Source organism: Chanodichthys erythropterus, chromosome 12 (assembly GCF_024489055.1).
Source record: "Chanodichthys erythropterus isolate Z2021 chromosome 12, ASM2448905v1, whole genome shotgun sequence".
In the NCBI taxonomy this organism is placed as follows: Eukaryota; Metazoa; Chordata; class Actinopteri; order Cypriniformes; family Xenocyprididae; genus Chanodichthys; species Chanodichthys erythropterus.
In genome coordinates this window covers 13934933-13953293 of record NC_090232.1, presented here as the reverse complement: position 1 = coordinate 13953293, position 18361 = coordinate 13934933, and the positions used below count along the sequence as shown (strand labels likewise).

General features: G+C 38.1%; 1 protein-coding gene across 1 annotated transcript; it reads right to left on the bottom strand.

Annotated features, from left to right (window-relative positions):
• Positions 1–5056: 5056 nt before the first annotated feature.
• Positions 5057–13340, bottom strand: LOC137032699 (uncharacterized). The gene is made up of 6 exons (XM_067404585.1): positions 12571–13340; positions 12256–12408; positions 8985–9034; positions 8777–8884; positions 6266–6306; positions 5057–5778 (listed from the first exon to the last, which is right to left on the bottom strand). The coding sequence occupies exons 1-6, from the start codon at positions 13019–13021 to the stop codon at positions 5763–5765; spliced, it is 819 nt and encodes a 272-aa protein (XP_067260686.1). The 5' UTR covers positions 13022–13340; the 3' UTR covers positions 5057–5762.
• Positions 13341–18361: the final 5021 nt, after the last annotated feature.

Sequence of the window (18361 nt, the reverse complement as noted above, 5' to 3'; positions counted from 1 at the left end):
AGTGTACGCCGTATTGTGTCATGGGAAATAGTCACCCCAGTTTGGCTTTCTACTTCTTTAGATAACTGCAGTGAACTTACATGCATTTCTTCAACCCTTCTCATCAGAAGATGCTCCTGTCGAGGTGTTAACTTCCGTGGATGACCTGGACGTCTCTGTGAGATGGTTGCAGTTCCATATTTTTAAATTTTTGTACCACTTTTGCTACAGTATTCTGACTGATAAGTAAAGCTTTGCTGATGTTCTTGTCACCTTCACTTTTCATGTGGTGCTGTTGCTGACAGCATGAAATGGGAAGGGGTTTTAACACCTTTTTATTGAGGGTATGCATGTGACGTCACAGTCGACCGTTACGCCTGCGGTCACGCCCACTGAGTGGCAAAAGACTGAGCGGCAGCATTGCCTTTCAGCAGGAATGTCGCGAAAAACACACAAAACACATCCAAAACGGGAAAAAGCTTTGCGACTGACTGTACAAATAGCTTTGACACAAAACCTGAGGTATATATTTAAAAACTGCAGAAAGCTACAGAAAAAATAAGCAAATGGATCACTGCAATTCACAGAAAAAGCTGGACTCCAGGCAGAGAAACATGTTTTGCAGTTATCATTTTTTGTCAAATTGTTAGATTTTGAGGTAAAATCATACCGTATATATTGTATTGTTATATATTATGCTGACAAATCATCAATTAAATATTTTCCATCTTATATTCTGCATAATTGGGTGTTTTTCAATAAACAAGGCTGATTATAAAACTACATGTTTTAGGGCTGGACAATATGACGATATAACATTGATTTAAGTGATTAGATTTAAACCTACCTATATTGTAGTTATATAAAATATTCACAGGCAGATGCTTTATGTGTTTCCCCAGCGTCGAAATCAGGCACACATAATTGTCAGGAAACACGACTCCTGGCTGCATGTTGTAAGAAACACATTCAATTCCAACCTTTAGTGTAATTCGTTTTCGCAGTTTCTCCTATTAAATCCAGTCATGCAGCAGGTTCTTTTGCCACTCAGTCCAGCTGAGGGAGCGAGCTTTCAGCGGGAAAGTGACGTCGATGCATACCCTCTATAGTCAACTGTCTGCTGGACACCTGTGTAATGAATAATTAAACTCATCTGTGGTTGAATTCTTATTAAAATAGATATTTGTAGTCGAAAATTTAGCTTTGCTCCAGAGACTTTCAGTGGGGTGTACTCATTTTTGCATCACCCTAATTTTAGTAAAACTGAAAATTTTGTTCTCTAAGTTATAGCATGAAAATAAGGTTAATAATATAAGTTAAACAGATGTTATATAAAACTTGTCAACATTTAGGAAATTGTTTATATATGTAAATAATGCAACGTTTTGACCAACAGGTCTTCATCAGGCACAAACATGTGGCATACATTCGACTCTTTATAGACATCAGGTGTTCAGCTTAATCAACCTGGTGATTAAAGAAACTACTAAGCAACTTGAATCAACGAAACAGGATTTCAAGAACATGGAGATTCAGCTTGGTGAAATGGTGACAAAAAGTAAGTTGACTGAACTGAAAAGAGATCTTGAACGTTTACGTGCTGAACTTTCAAAAGAGATCAGAGCATTCAAGTGTACAATGTTTGCAAGAGAGAATGATGATTATCAACAAGGAAAGGTATATTTTTGGAAGGATGGCCAACCTGAGTCTAACACTGTCCATCGCAGTGGTTCTGCAACTGGCGGTTTTCGGAGGTGTTGTCAACCTACTTAAATGTCCTAATTGAACTAATGCATAATCCTGGGTTAAACTAAGACCTATTTATTTCAAGCAACAATTGAGCAATAGGATCAATATACTGTACAGCAATCCTACATCTACAAGTTTAAAAACACAGACCAAGTGATATGATTAGACTTATACTTACTGTGATATATCCAGCCCATTTCTGTATGGCTGGAGAAATTGAATCCAAAACTGCAACTGATTACACTATTAAGTATTAACATTTGAAAAGTAGACAACAGTAGATATTATTGTTTATGACAGATTGTGATGAATGAGTCCAATAGCTGACATGTACAACTGATTAAAACTTCATTCATTCTTTAAACTTTTTTACAGGTGGAAAAAAAAGTTGCATGAAGCATGTCAAAACAAACAAAAACTCCATGCAAAAAGACTGCACTGAAGTAGTACATCACATTTAAAAGTTACATCAATACGCCATTAGATGGCGGCAAAACTTTACAGGTAAATTAGTATGTTATGAAAAATTCCCATAGCTGTAAAAAGAACAAATACAAGATCGCTTTCCTCAGCAGGCATTCAAACGGACTTTTATAATGGATATATTTTTATGGACATCGACTTGAAGAATGAATGTTATGCAGACAGATGGTAATAGCCTACTTGTTCAGGCGATCCCTCTCTCTCTCTAATACTGTATGAAATTAAATGAGTTTCAGTGGAGGGACTCAACGTTCCTTCATTACTAGTTCTAAAGTGACGTTTTAGAATTAGTAATGGAGGCTTGGTCTTGGTCCGACTGTCAACTTGTGATTTGAATCCGTGGCGGAAGGAAGTAATCAGAATTACTGAACTCTGTTAATAGACTTTTTCTGTGATGTCCTTAATCAGCCTTTAAAATCAAGAGTGATTCATGAGGGTCTTCGTTCATCACTGAGTAGTTCTTTCAATTATGTTTTGTGGACTGTTGGTTCAGTGTTCACTGTGGGTGTCGCAGGGGAATGCAATCCTGCACTCAATAGTATGATGGCAGCCACGCTAGAGCACGCTCACAAAATGGCAGCCACAAGTCACAGCTGATCTGCGTGAGTCAAGTCAAATCATGGCTGATCTTCATGAGTCCAGTCAAGTCACAGCAGATCATCCAGAGCCTCGTCACATCTCAGCAGATCTTCGTGAGCCAGGTCAAGTCCCAGTTGATCTTCAGGAGTCCAGTCACATCTCAGCAGATCATCCAGAGCCTCGTCACGTCTCCGCAGATGAGCCACACCTGAGCCCTCAGCCGAGATGGCTGCCACTCACTTTAGCCTTTTTATTCCTGAACTGAAGTACTTCCCATAATGGGGATCGCTTTTTGGTGTGTTTGGGCTGCATACACCACCACAGAACTCCCAGAGGTGGCAGTGTCCATTATGATGTCTCCAGGAGGGACGGCTGATGCTGCAGAACCTCCTGAGGTAGTGGCGCTCACTGCTTTGCCTCCCAAAGCAGTGGTGCTCGCTTCAGCCCCTTGCGTGGTGGTGGCACCCAGCAATATACTTTCAGCCTGTCATGTCACGGTCAAAGGAATCGTTGCTGAACTCTTCCTGTATTCTGATGGTACTACTGTAGAACCTACAGAGGTGGCGGCATCTGCTGCAGATCCTCTAGAGGTGTCAATGGTACCCACTTATGAACTCTTGTCCTGTCCTGGCTACAGAAGCCGCTTATGATCTCCTGCCTTGCTCTGAACCGGCCATGGAGGCCAGTTATGGACTTTTGCCCTGTCCCGACCCAGCCAAGGAGGCTGACTTTGAACTTTCAGCTAGGGCTGCACAACGATTAATCGTGATTAATCATTTGCAAAATAAAAGTCTGTGTTTACGTAATATATGTGTGTGTTCTGTGTATAATAATTATGTATATATAAATACATGCATACATGTATAAATTTAAGAAAAAAAATATTTGTATATATAAAATATTTATATGTAATATACAATATATATAAATATGTATATTTATACATGTATATATTTCTTAAATTTATACATGTATGTGCATGTATTTATATATACATAATTATTATACAAAGAACACACACATATATTACGTAAACACAGACTTTTATTTTGCAAACGATTAATCGTGATTAATAGTTGTGCAGCCATACTCTCAGCCTTGTCTGTCACTTCCAATGCAGTCTGAATATTACGACTGTTTTGCTACAGCTACAAGGGCCGTTCATGAAGTCTCTTCCCTACCTGTCACTGCCATGGAAACCTTAAATGAGCTTTTTGTTTGCTCTGTTAATCCTGTAATTTCCAAGGAGAGTTTGAACCGTCTGTCCAGCCAGTCCAATTCCCATCAATGCTTGTGATTCTGATTTGTGTGTCAATGTGTCTGATGTTCCTGTCTGTCCAGTTTCCACCAATGACCCTGTGGGTGAACTGTCTGCCAGTGAAGTCCCAGTTAACGTATCTAATGTTATGCCAGCTGCCAATTCTGTTTCAGTCTATGAGCCAGATTTTGAACTGTCTGTCTAGGTTCAGTCATTGAGCATGTTTATGATCTGTCCGTCTGTCAAGTTACATTTAAAGTCCCCCTGTAGTCAATTATTTTATCACTTAAAACTCATCTTTGATCACCAAAATTCAAGTAAAAAATATTTCATGCCTTCAAATAGCTTAAATGTAACTCTACACTCTTGCCTCATTTAATATACACGTATCAATGAATATGCAAAATTAGTCCCACCTCCACTCGCTCGCGCCAGCGAGACAGTTTAACTCTGAGATATATTTTATTACCCTTTTTTAAACTATAGCGAATAAACCGTATTAATGAATGAAATGCTCAAGGTGTCTGAATAAATTTTGGTATTTCACTTTAATTGAACAATTCATTAATTTTATGTAACGGAAATAAATTTAAGGTTTTAGTTTTAGTTAATAATAATTTAGTAGTTAATAATAACCCTGATTTTGGTTCCAAATTCGTGAATTCACTGAAGGAGATATTTGTGCGCAGTATTGAGTGCAGATGAGATACTTAATTATAGAATAAATAAATGATTGAATGGTCTAAATGTCTTATCACCCACACCTTATTTGCTCTTTTAATTCAACTACAAACAGAGTTACTGCAATAACCCTCTAATAATTCTATAATCCAGTTTTCTCTGTCAGACTTGCATTTCTGCAAAGTGTGGAAAGGATTTTTTGTTGGACTGGACTGTAAAAGACTGTTGTAGAAACTCCATGAGTGCCCCCTACTGGTCATAGAGAGAGTGCCCATGACTTTTTGAAATTTCTTTTTATAGGGCCAGAAAACAAATACATACCAATACCACTTACTTACACAATAAACAACAATAATAAATGAATATGCTCCTCCCACTTATGTTCTTTTGCCACTTATCTTTAATGATTTGCCAAACACAGTTAGGGACACTGAATCAACTGAATCACAACATGAATTGATATGACACATGTATTTGCTATATGACCTTCACATAAAAAAGTGCTTTAACATGTTAGTCAAATGAATGTGGAGTGTAATAAGCATTTAAAATGTTAAGACATTTTGCAAAAAGCAAATCCACACTGCCCCCCTCAGGCTAAAAAAAACAAAAAACAAAAAAAAAAAACACCATGAGTCTCTTTCAGACATAATAACAGATCATGGACAAGTAAAAATATACATTGCCATACTATAAACATCACTATCCATTATAAACAGTGACAAAAATGTACAGATAAAAGATTCCTTTTGACACATTATTATTAAATAGCATGGCACTGAACATCATTTGAGTGTTCATGTGAGATGCATTGTCAAAGTAAAAAGGAAAGCAAATAAAACAAATGAAATCTGCTCTTTGTGCTTCATTCTGAGAGATGCAGTAAATGTGATTCTTCCTCATCCATCAGAGAGTCTAAAGAACGACTGCCGCTGTAAATCAAGCTTTTGCTGCATGATGTACACAATTTCACCACAAACTCACCACATAAGCATTTATACACACCAGCCTCTTTCTTTCTTCTGTCTCATGTTCACACAAGCACTAAACTGAATGGAAACATTTGTGGTTAAGATTATCTCTTTAACTGGAAACAAAGCAAGACCCTTTCTTAAGAAAAGACACAGACAGTGCACTTCAGTAAAACTCCTTTGAAGAACAACTCTGATGCTTTAAATATTTAAATTTGTTTCGATTTCAATTATATTTTAACTGTTCAAAATAATTAAAAGCACAATTAGAAAAAATACAGACCTAACATGCACTAGTTCAAAACAAGAGGAAAAACAAGAACATATCTTACTACAGAGAAGCAACTAAAGTGGGCATTTCTCTTTTACCTATAAAGTTATAAAATAGATAGTTTTAAGATGAGATATCTAGTTCGAATGTTTGCTTGTTGCCAACTGTTATCCAAAAACAATACTCAAACAAATTATGCTTCATCTGCCATGCAGTATGTTTTGTGAAAATTAATGAGACTAGCTGTAAAATTCAAACAATCATTCTGTTAAAGAATAAGTTTAATATAAATACCTTAATCTAAACACTGCTTCATACAGGAAACCCACTACATCCTGTTATGTGTGGAAAATAAGTTAAAGTATCCAGTCACTTTGGGGTGTATTTAACTATGTACTAAAATAAAAATAAATAAAAAATAAAAAAATAAGTTAAGCAAAATGTTTATTTGTATTAAAAATACTTTTGCTTCTGTTGAGGTGGGATTCGGGTAAGTTTAGGGATAGGTTTCATGGTATGGGTAGGTTTAAGGGTTGGTTAAGGTGGAATGGAAGGATCAATTATAATTATAGATGTAATTACAGATATGTGACCCGATCTGGCGAAATGAGTCGGAAGTCGCAACGTTCTATTTTAAGATATGGGCCGATAATGTGGAAAAACAATGAAAAAAACTTTTTTTTTTTTTTTTTTAAGGTAATTTCAAAGAACAGACTTTCAAAAATAATCTCCCAAAGTTTCGTAGTCCAGATAATTGAGTAAAGGTATTTAAATGGCTATTAAATTTGACATGGTTTTACTAAATTCGCTGGAAATGAACTTCTCAACTCCTCTCGTCACTTATGAGCATTTCCCGGTATCCACTGAAACCTCACTATCTCTGCTCTACAAATATGGTGTTACACGTTGGATAGAACCAATCAAAAAGCTTAGAAATGTAAACACACTGACCTAAACGCTGATTTTTAACAATGGGAAGCCCCGTTTCGTCTGACAGGCACGCGATCGGTCCAGCCATCCTCCTGTCAGACTAGCGCGCCTTATAAAATAAAACTCCCATTTGCGTCTCTCTTTAAAAGCTAATAAAAATTGAATCCATATAGGTAGCACAAAAATTGTTTTTGCATACAAAACCAAAGACTTTAAACTTTCATATCAAGCCTCCAACATGCTTCTGTTGTGTTGTTTTCACCCTCTAATGAGTCTGAGTAATATGCGTTTACAACAAAAACAGCACAGCAGCTAACTGAATACAAGTATGTATATTCCACATGCTCATAACTTCATGAAAAATGCACAGATCATAAAAATCGCACATCAATATTTAAAGCAGATTCTCAAGATTAAAATGATTAAAATGAATCAATATCAATATAATATAATATAATAAAATCAATATAATATATTGCGTTGATCACAAGATATTACTCACGGAATGATTTAACGTACTTGGCTAAAAAACATATCTCTCATCTCTCCGGGATGCAGTGTGTATCCAATGTTCCCGGACCCATCCATGTTCGTTTTCCAACGTGGAATAACACATAATAGATGTCATTTTAAAGCTTAGAATCTCATCTTTTTAATGCATCTAACCATTTGAAAAACTAACGAGTGCTGAGAAGCACCTCTGAACCGGAGTTTACCGCCCGTTGGCGCCACCTGGCTGCGGAAAAAATGAACAACAATTTTTCAAACTATTCTTTATAATATCACCACGAAATTTGAACCAGATGCAGCTCACATATAGGAGAGCATCACCAAAAAAGAATTTTTTAGTGATCTTATTGTGTTCCTGAGTTATTCCATGTCAAATAAAAAAAGAAAAAAATATTTTTTAAAAATTATATATATATATATTTTTTGTCTTTTATCAGCTGTTTCTCAGCAAGATAATGTCCAAATGTAATGTAATTTATATTTTATTAAATTTTAAAATGTTTTCTATCAAATGATACCTACCTTTTGACTCTCCTTGCTAGAGTTTTGGAGTTATGAGTCTTTACTTTTGTGTGTCGCTCAGATAAAAAAAAAAAAAAAAAAAAAAAAAAAGAACTCTAAAAAAGCCTTCAGGTCTTAAAGGGTTAATTCAAATAAATACTTCAAAATAATTTGAGCTTCAGCCTGGTTTAATAGCATTTATATATATATATATATATATATATATATATATATATATATATATATATATATATATATATATATATATATATCTTTGGTCAAATTAAGCTGTAAAATAAATAGTTTATGCCTTTAAATGCAATGGATTTTGAAAGATATCAACAAAAAAAAACGGGCAAAAAACTTTAAAAGCGATTTTCTCAGGTTTTCAATAGGAAAAAGAGGGCAAACGACCATAATTCAAATGGGTATATCTTTAAAACCATTCAACTTGACTAGGATATCATTTTAAAGCTTATTGTCTCATCTTTCCATTGATACCAAAATCTCAATTTTGAAATTTGGGTCACTGTGACTCATTTTGCTGGATCAGGTCACATATTAATTACAGCTGTATTTACATGCAAGAATTTTTAAATAAAAGTACTTGTAAAAACAGTTATACACAATAAGGACATTGTATCACATTATTAATTTAAATGTTAGTACATAGGCTAGTTAAAGACACTTAATATAAAGTGTGACCAAATATACAAGTATGGAATTACATATCTTTTACACTGAGATGCAATGAAAGTACCTTGTATTCATTATGTGATGTTACATGATAATGACCTTTATCATTTGGAAAGTTTCAGAAAGCACCTCAGTTCTATTTTAGTTCTATTGCGTGTCTGTTCTGACCTGAGCATATGTACTGAAGTCTGAACACTGCGCTCGCTTTGTCTTGCGTTGTTTTTGTCTCCTGGTTTTCACATCTAAAGATGCATAACACACCTCTTCATCTTCACCCTGGAATAAAAGAAAATTCACGAATTAAGTTGCTTTCTGAAACACACATACATTACATTTATCTGTCTTTAATGAATGTGCATGTTTGCATTGTTCATACCTCAATGTTATTTCTACCTCTCGAATGGACTTTTTGATCTGCCGCAGCATCTACAATTGATTGTTTAAATTAGAGCGTCACATACATAAATGGTTTAGAATTTATGCAAAGGTTCAGTGTGTTACATTTTAATTTCTACAAACAGAGATATTGTCTTTTAAAGAATTTCTCTGTTTTTCTGTTTAAGGACTACAACAAATGACTGTTTGGGACTACATCAAGCTTCTTCCTCAGTTGGTGGCATCACTAACCCTAAAATTTACATAAATCCTGCCCCTGAGAACATGTAACAAAAGGGTCATGAGGCCATGTTATTGCATTAGTCAAGCTGCAACCTCCCCCAGTTTCTCTTGAAGCCAAGTAACTTAAACTGTGATTCATTGACTGGCCACTAGGGACAGGCTCCAAAAGAGAGCAGAATCCCATTGATCCCCATGTTAAAATGACCAACTTTACAGCAGAAAAAACAAAACAAAACAAAACAAAAAACCTGTTTACAGCCTGGATCAAATTGTGGTTTTGGTCTATACAGTTAAATTTGCCCTTCATGACAACTCTAGGGGGGTGAATTTTTTTTATAACTCATCCGTTTAAATTATGTTAAGCCTTAAAGTTCTGCATAATTAAGGGCATGGTCACTTTGGTTACAGGTGTTATGATCACCGTCTGTTCCTGTCAGTTCCCGGACTTCATTACCCATAATCCTCTCTGTCAATCACCTGCACTCACTCCACCAATCACTATCACTAATCACTACACCCAGCTGCAGCTTATTACCAGGACTATAAAGGATTCACACACACACCACCTCACCGCGAAGTCTTGATTCCTAGTGACAATTCTGAGCGTACCTTGTATCCTGTCTGCCTGTGTTTGATCTTGCCTGTTCCTGTGTACTGACCCGTTGCTGCCTGTCCTGAGCCTTGCCTGGTATAGCGTTCTGTGTATGATATCTGCCTGCCTCGATCTACTGCCTGTACCCTGACTACGATTCTGCCTGTTCCTTACTGTTCCTGTTTGTTCCTGTTTTGACCCTGCCTGTACGACCACTCTACTTTAATAAAATGCTGCATTTGGATCTCTGCCTCAGTCCCGCTTCGTTACAGAAGACCTCGCCACCACCAAGATCCAGCAGCTTTACCAGAGAACATTTGTACGGTATGGATATTGATCATTTGCTATTGTGGAGTACGCAGGGCACGCGATCGTTAGAGGATTATGTGCAGGAATATCTGGACATTGCTCACCTCTCTGATCTTCCGGACTGTGCACTGATTGACTTCTTCTGTGATGGCGTCAACCAACCTCTCCAGAATCAACTAAGACGAGAGGGACCGCATTCGTCACTCAGCAGCTTTATGGACTATGCATTGTTGACTGTCGGCTCTCCGTTTACTGTGGGTGTCGCGGAGGAATGCGACACCATGGTGAGTCCCGTAATGGCCGCCGCACCAGGTAACACGCACAAGATGGCGGCTACCATCACAACAGCAACAGTTCACGTCTCCGCTGATCGCCCAGAGTCACGTCACGTCCCCGCTGATCGCCCAGAGTCACGTCACGTCCCCGCTGATCGCCCAGAGTCACGTCACGTCCCCGCTGATCGCCCAGAGTCACGTCACGTCCCCGCTGATCGCCCAGAGTCACGTCACGTCCCCGCTGATCGCCCAGAGTCACGTCACGTCCCCGCTGATCGCCCAGAGTCACGTCACGTCCCCGCTGATCGCCCAGAGTCACGTCACGTCTCCGCTGATCGCCCAGAGTCACGTCACGTCTCCGCTGATCGCCCAGAGTCACGTCACGTCTCCGCTGATCGCCCAGAGTCACGTCACGTCTCCGCTGATCGCCCAGAGTCACGTCACGTCTCCGCTGATCGCCCAGAGTCACGTCACGTCTCCGCTGATCGCCCAGAGTCACGTCACGTCTCCGCTGATCGCCCAGAGTCACGTCACGTCTCCGCTGATCGCCCAGAGTCACGTCACGTCTCCGCTGATCGCCCAGAGTCACGTCACGTCTCCGCTGATCGCCCAGAGTCACGTCACGTCTCCGCTGATCGCCCAGAGTCACGTCACGTCTCCGCTGATCGCCCAGAGTCACGTCACGTCTCCGCTGATCGCCCAGAGTCACGTCACGTCTCCGCTGATCGCCCAGAGTCACGTCACGTCTCCGCTGATCGCCCAGAGTCACGTCACGTCTCCGCTGATCGCCCAGAGTCACGTCACGTCTCCGCTGATCGCCCAGAGTCACGTCACGTCTCCGCTGATCGCCCAGAGTCACGTCACGTCTCCGCTGATCGCCCAGAGTCACGTCACGTCTCCGCTGATCGCCCAGAGTCACGTCACGTCTCCGCTGATCGCCCAGAGTCACGTCACGTCTCCGCTGATCGCCCAGAGTCACGTCACGTCTCCGCTGATCGCCCAGAGTCACGTCACGTCTCCGCTGATCGCCCAGAGTCACGTCACGTCTCCGCTGATCGCCCAGAGTCACGTCACGTCTCCGCTGATCGCCCAGAGTCACGTCACGTCTCCGCTGATCGCCCAGAGTCACGTCACGTCTCCGCTGATCGCCCAGAGTCACGTCACGTCCCCGCTGATCGCCCAGAGTCACGTCACGTCCCCGCTGTTGTTCCAGAGCAGCCCTCTCTCCTTGTCAATTCTGTCATGGCCAAGAGGGCTGTTTCCACTTTTTATGTCTTGGCTGTCGTGCGTGGAGGATGTACTTGAGCTCTATGGACTTGGGAGCAGTCTGTCAGCCCGAGCCCACTGTTGTCCCAGAGCAGGCCGCTGTTGTCCCAGAGCAGCCCGCTGTTGTCCCAGAACGGCCTGCTGCCATCTCAGAGCAGCCGTTTGCACCGCTGGCCGCTTCGCTCTCAAGCCCGCCGGCCGCTACGCACTCATGTTCCCCGGTTGCAACGCTCATCAAGGCCTCATCAAAGCCACTGGAAGGCAAGCCTGCAACCTTTAGCTAAAAAAGCATATCGGCTAATGCTAGCACTCCGCCTCTGACGGTACGCAGGGAAGGAGACCAGAGGCTGTTTTTTGAATGGATGTCAATGGATGAGAGGCTTCACTATGCTGATTAAACAGCTTTTGTGGGGAAATAGCTAATCATTTAATTAATGGACAGCCTGTTTGCTAATCTTCAGCATGCTTTATACTAAACAATACTTTCTCACATCAGAGACTTATTTTACATCTTGTAAAAGTGGCATTATACCACAATTTAAAACTGTGGTAGTGCAAAAGAAGAGTGTCAATAAGTGAATGAATACCTGTATTTTTCCTCTGACAGAGGCAGAACAGACAGATGGAGGAGAGGAGAACACACACCGGACACACACTGAACAGCAGCGTCCAGCAGAGAACACAGTCTGATACACGAGGAGTGGAGGTGATGTTCAGTCCAGAACATGAAGTTACTTCCTCTATATAAAATAAACAAACACATCAATGAATGTTGATTTTATTATTATTACAGTCATGAGGTGTGGAAGGTTCAGAATAAGAAGTCCATTGCTTCAATGAGAAAGTGCTCCAGAATTACACAAGCAATAATACAATAATAACTAGCAGAAATGTTTTCTTACCTGCAAAAGAGAGACAAATTGTTTGGTTTCCGTAATAGTATACTTCATATCGGTTGGACCTGCCTTGTTCATCTTCATATACTTTATGCTCTACTTCTCCACAGTAATACAGTCCCAGATCAGAGACACTGATGTTAGTAATATGTAGATCATAAGAATTACTGGAGCGGTTTTGGACAGAGCTGAAACGCTGAAATATCTCCTTGTCCAATCTCATTATATCTATCTCCAGAGAGGGTTGATTTTCATGAGAGCAGTTTCTTATCCATACAAAGCGGGAACCAGTAAAAGAGCGATCACAGTAGAGAGTGATGTTGTCTCCTGGTCTGACTTTCATCTCCACTTCTGCTCCAGAGATTCTGTTCTGACTGAACAACAAAACACCTGTAAAAGAGCAAAATAGCTTAATAAAGAACTTAAATTTGAAATATGTACTACCATTCAAATACATTCACAGTAATATTGACATTTAGGTCAAAAAAACCTCTCAAAACAGCTGAAAACTTTCTCAAAACCATCTTTTCTTACACATGAGCAAGACGAGAGCAAGGCTTGACCTCTCCATCTCTGTGAGTGACTGTGAATAACTGACACTGGTGAGGGTCTTACAGACAGCAGCTCTCATCTGATTGGTTCAAGTCAATGGAAAATCTTTTCTAAAATGTTTCACATCACAGGAGGTGTTCATTAAATTAGGTTATCATGTGTATAAAGAGTAAGAGCAGTATTAACTAATCATTGATTACCCTATAGACTTTTTTACTCTAATTTGCTCTGATTGGTTTACAAAAATGAAATCAAATAATAGAAATGAAGAGGGGATAAAACTTTTGTTTGTCTTATGGATATGATAGATATGTTTAGTATCAAATAATTTTGATTCAAGCAGATAATCATCTTCACTTGAGAAATTTGATGCTTTACATTTCAATTGGTCAATTTTTTTTTATTTAGTCAAAGTTTAGCTGTAAAACTCATGATGTTCTCTGTTGTAGTGGGTACAAACCAGCAACGTGTAAACATGTCAAAACAGGAAACCACAACTCTTATATTCAGACTACCTTCACATTGTCAAACTCTCACTTCATCTCTTACTTGATCACTGGTCAACAAGCACAAATGTTTCCATTAGACTATGTGTGGTTTTGTGTGTTGGTTAGAGTTCACACATTTGCATGAAGGAAGTTTGCTCAGCTTGTCTGTACTGTGGTTATACTGACACTGACGGCTGTCCATTGAGCTGAAATTAGCTGCATTATATTCTAAAACAGAAACAGTAACACATGTGAAGATCAATACTTCATATGATAAAATCAACTACACAATACACATATTGTGTGATGCTTTTTATAACAACCATTACAGTTTTTCATGAAACGGAAGTTGTGTTCATCTTTCCTGTTTTCAAGTGAAATATCTTCTCAAACAAGTAAAATGTAGGAAATGTAAGGTGGGACTTGTTTGTCCATCAGGAATTGATTGGATGGTTGTTGTTTGCTATGATGTCCCGCCCTCATGCCAGTAAACACCATCAGAAAAGAGATGTATGTGTATGTCTTGTTCCTTTTACAAAGTACACACAAAAATGCTGGCTTAAAAACAACCCAATTTGTTTTGAAATCCACAGGTAAGGCTAATACACACTAAATACACAGTCATGCAATGATGTTGTTAACATTAACAATTTGAGAACAAAGTATAACAATTATAATAATTTACATGGTTTGATGTGATATGAACTAAGCAATCGTTAGATTTAATCACAAGCGCAATTTATTACAATGCTTTTTTCCCAATTGGTCAGAAGTGACAGATTTGTTACTTACTTTCTCAGATGACATTTTCCAGTGAAAATTGTTATTTTGGTCATAGCTACTTCCAAGACTACAATCTGTGATTCCGAAGTACCTGTACAGTATCCACCAGTGCAGTGACTGACAGCCACACATTCTCCTCAAAACATTAGATTCATCCGCACTGATGAGCCATGCCGATGCACAACCCACGTAAAGATGATAATTCCACAAATAACTTTTGAACAGAGATGGTGACAAAGAGGCAAAACTTATGGGATGCAGCTTTAAAAAGTCCAATGAATAATAATTAAAGCTGCAGTCCGTGATTTTTGGCCCTCTAGTGGTTAATAAACAGAACTCCACGCGTCTTGCAGAAGAACATTGTAGCCGGAGCTACTTTTATGGTGAGTCACGCAGTTACTGTGATACCCTGTGGCGGGTCCTACCAGTCCGGTCTGAAATAGTCAGAATATAAACACTTATTATAAGTGTAACATAATGATTCATGGTAAGACAAAAACACGTTTGGAAAATGGATTCATGTTGTACATTCTCATTATATAATTTTTGCAGATTTTGAACACACAAAAAAAGTTGCGGACAGCAGCTTTAAACAATAAATATTTATTAAATTTTGATTATTATTGTTGCCTCTAGTAATTATGTGTCTGATTTTGGGTTCATTCTAAGCCAGCCATATAGTAATTTTTAAACAGTAGTTGAGTTAAAAAAAATAAATACAAAAAAACTTCCCAGCATGTTAGGCAAACATTTAACCCAAATGCCAGGTTTGTCCATTTTCAACCCAACTTGAGTTGTTTTTAACCCAGCATTTTTTAAGAGTGTAGTGTTCAAAGCCGTACTTTGAAGCTGACTAGTTTACCAAGTTTTATTTTTATTTTTTTAGAAAACCTCACAAATAAAGTATACTTTATATTAGCAGCTTCTTAAAAAGTATATTACTCATTAGACATGGAAACAAAGCTTTGTCCAGAGGCACACAGATATTTGCACATTATTGAAAATGATATAAAAAGCTGAACATGTTTTGAATAAATGTGATGTAATTGTTAAATATAAAATAAATAATGTTAAAGGTGCTAATGCACATGTGGCTTTCCTTATACTTACTCAAACAGAAAGTACAACCACATATACCTCATCTTTCAGGATGAACATGTCTGTTGTTCAGTGTTCAGCAGTGGGAACTGTCCAATGTGCTGAATTTATACTGGTCCTCCATACATTTACTGGTGAATTATGCCTCTTAAAAATCAAACTGGTTAGATATGACAAGGAAATAAACATATTTCATTGTTTAAAGGGAGTCTATATATACTATTTCTTTATAGGTAGTGCCAGTTATTATTTATTTATTTAGAGTGATGCCATAACAAAACATTTCAATTATACACAAATTTATTTACAAAAAATATATATTTTTTTTATAATAATACTATTATTTTTATTATTATTATTCCTTATTAATGAATAAATGAATAAATGAATGAATGAGTAAATAGTGCACAGGAGCAATATGAAAAGGATAGAATCCTGTCATCTACTCAGTTGAACAATAGCTTGATTAGGGATGTATTCTTCCCATGCCTTCCCTTCTCCCTCCATTCAAATCTGGTGCATGCAAAACTCTTTTTGTTCTTTACATAAGCTCAGTGAGCGCACTCAATACAGAGGAGGGGCCGTTTAATGCTGCGTGAAACTGAGAACTACAGGCGTACAGGTATCCTTGAATAAAGTCAGCATGAAACAGAAGTTGCAATAGTATTTTCTTCACTATTGTGACATACAGGTGCTGGTCATATAATTAGAATATCATCAAAAGTTGATTTATTTCACTAATTCCATTCAAAAAGTGAAACTTGTATATTATATTCATTCATTACACACAGACTGATTCAGGTTGACTGGGAAACGTTTCCCCAGTCATCTCAATGGCAAAATGTGTCCCAATCACCCTGAATTCACCCTATATTTCAAATGTTTATTTCTTTTAATTTTGATGATTATAACTGACAACTAAGGAAAATCCCAAATGTAGTATCTCAGAAAATTTGAATATTACTTAAAACCAATACAAAGAAAGGATTTTTAGAAATCTTGGCCAACTGAAAAGTATGAACATGAAAAGTATGAGCATGTACAGCACTCAGTACTTAGTTGGGGCGCCTTTTGCCTGTATTACTGAAGCAATGAGGCATGACATGGAGTCGATCAGTCTGTGGCACTGCTCAGGTGTTATGAGAGCCCAGGTTGCTCTGATAGTGGCATTCAGCTCTTCTGCATTGTTGGGTCAGTTACAACATCATGGCTGCGTAGAAGAAGGATCCGGGTACTGAAATGGCCAGCCTGCAGTCCAGATCTTTCACCCATCGAAAACATTTGGTGCATCAGAAAGAGGAAGATGCGACAAAGAAGACCTAAGACAGTTGAGCAACTAGAAGCCTGTATTAGACAAGAATGGGACAACATTCCTATTCCTAAACTTGAGCAACTTGTCTCCTCAGTCCTCAGACGTTTGCAGACTGTTATAAAAAGAAGATGGGATGCCACACAGCAGGGGCGCAACTATCCAGTGTTAGAGGGGTATGCAGCAAAAAATTTTGGCGACCCCAAACCCTCATGAATGGGATTGGTACCAAAGGGTTTAACCAAAATCTAAATGTAGATATCAGCAACATTATTTTGCAGTAAGTTAGTAAACACTTGTCAGTCAACATTAATATTTGCAAGCCTCCAAGTTTGGTAGCAAATATATGCATAATTTCCACGGTAAACCAGAGATATTAAAGTTGTTTTCCAGATTCTTGTCATTTATTGTACATGCTACCTTATATTTTTCAGTTTTCAGCTCAGCAACCTCGGTTTTGCATATTCTAAGCTAGCTACATATTCTGTCTGCTACATTCCCAGTGTTAGCAAATGCTAGCTAGTCTGTTAACATGAATAACGTATTTGCAAGCCTCCAAGCATAGACGTCACATTTTAAATCCTACCTGTTGCCTTTCACAGTCCACTTATTTAGCTGCTGTCGCATCCCTTGACATGTCATCTCCTTTTCCCTCTTTCTTTTTCTATTTTTAGCCCCCGATAGCTTTTTTGCTTTATCCATCTTTTTCGAGTTTCAATTACAACTCACTAACGTCACTGCTGCTCACTCAGCGCTGCGCCCCGCCCACTCGCGATAAATTCTATGATGGAATCTTATGAGGGCACCGGCGCCTACTCTAGCCTGTTAGTCCTCTAAAATGTATATAACTTTTTTTATATATATAACTTTTATATAGATTTATATAACTTTTAAATTTATTTAACTTATTAAAAAAAAAAAAAAAAAAAAAAATTAACCATCGCTTTGGCGCCCCTATGCGCCGCATATAGCGCATACCCACTTTTTGCGCCACTGCCACACAGTAGTAAACATGGCCTTGTCCCAACTTTTTTGAGATGTGTTGATGCCATGAAATTTAAAATCAACTTATTTTTCCCTTAAAATGATACATTTTCTCAGTTTAAACATTTGATATGTCATTTATGTTGTATTCTGAATAAAATATTGAAATTTGAAACTTCCACATCATTGCATTCTGTTTTTATTCACAATTTGTACAGCGTCCCAACTTTTTTGGAATCAGGTTTGTACATTTTATGCAGTGTTATTTTATCATTAATATACTATTATAGTTTTTGTGAATATTTGGAATTCAGTTTAATTTTTTATTTATCTGTTTTGTTATTTTTATTAGTTTTGTTAGTTTAAATGTCTGTATAGTATTAATTATCATATTATAGCATTAATTATTGATTTTATTCAGTTTCTATTAGTAATTGTTATTTGTTATTTATTTGTTGATTTAGTTATTTTATAACTTCAACTCAAACTAAATGAAACTGAGAAGTGTTTCATTGGCAACTAGCTTTTTTTTTCTTCTTTTTTTTACATTTTATTTCAGCTAATGATTAATTTATTTTACATA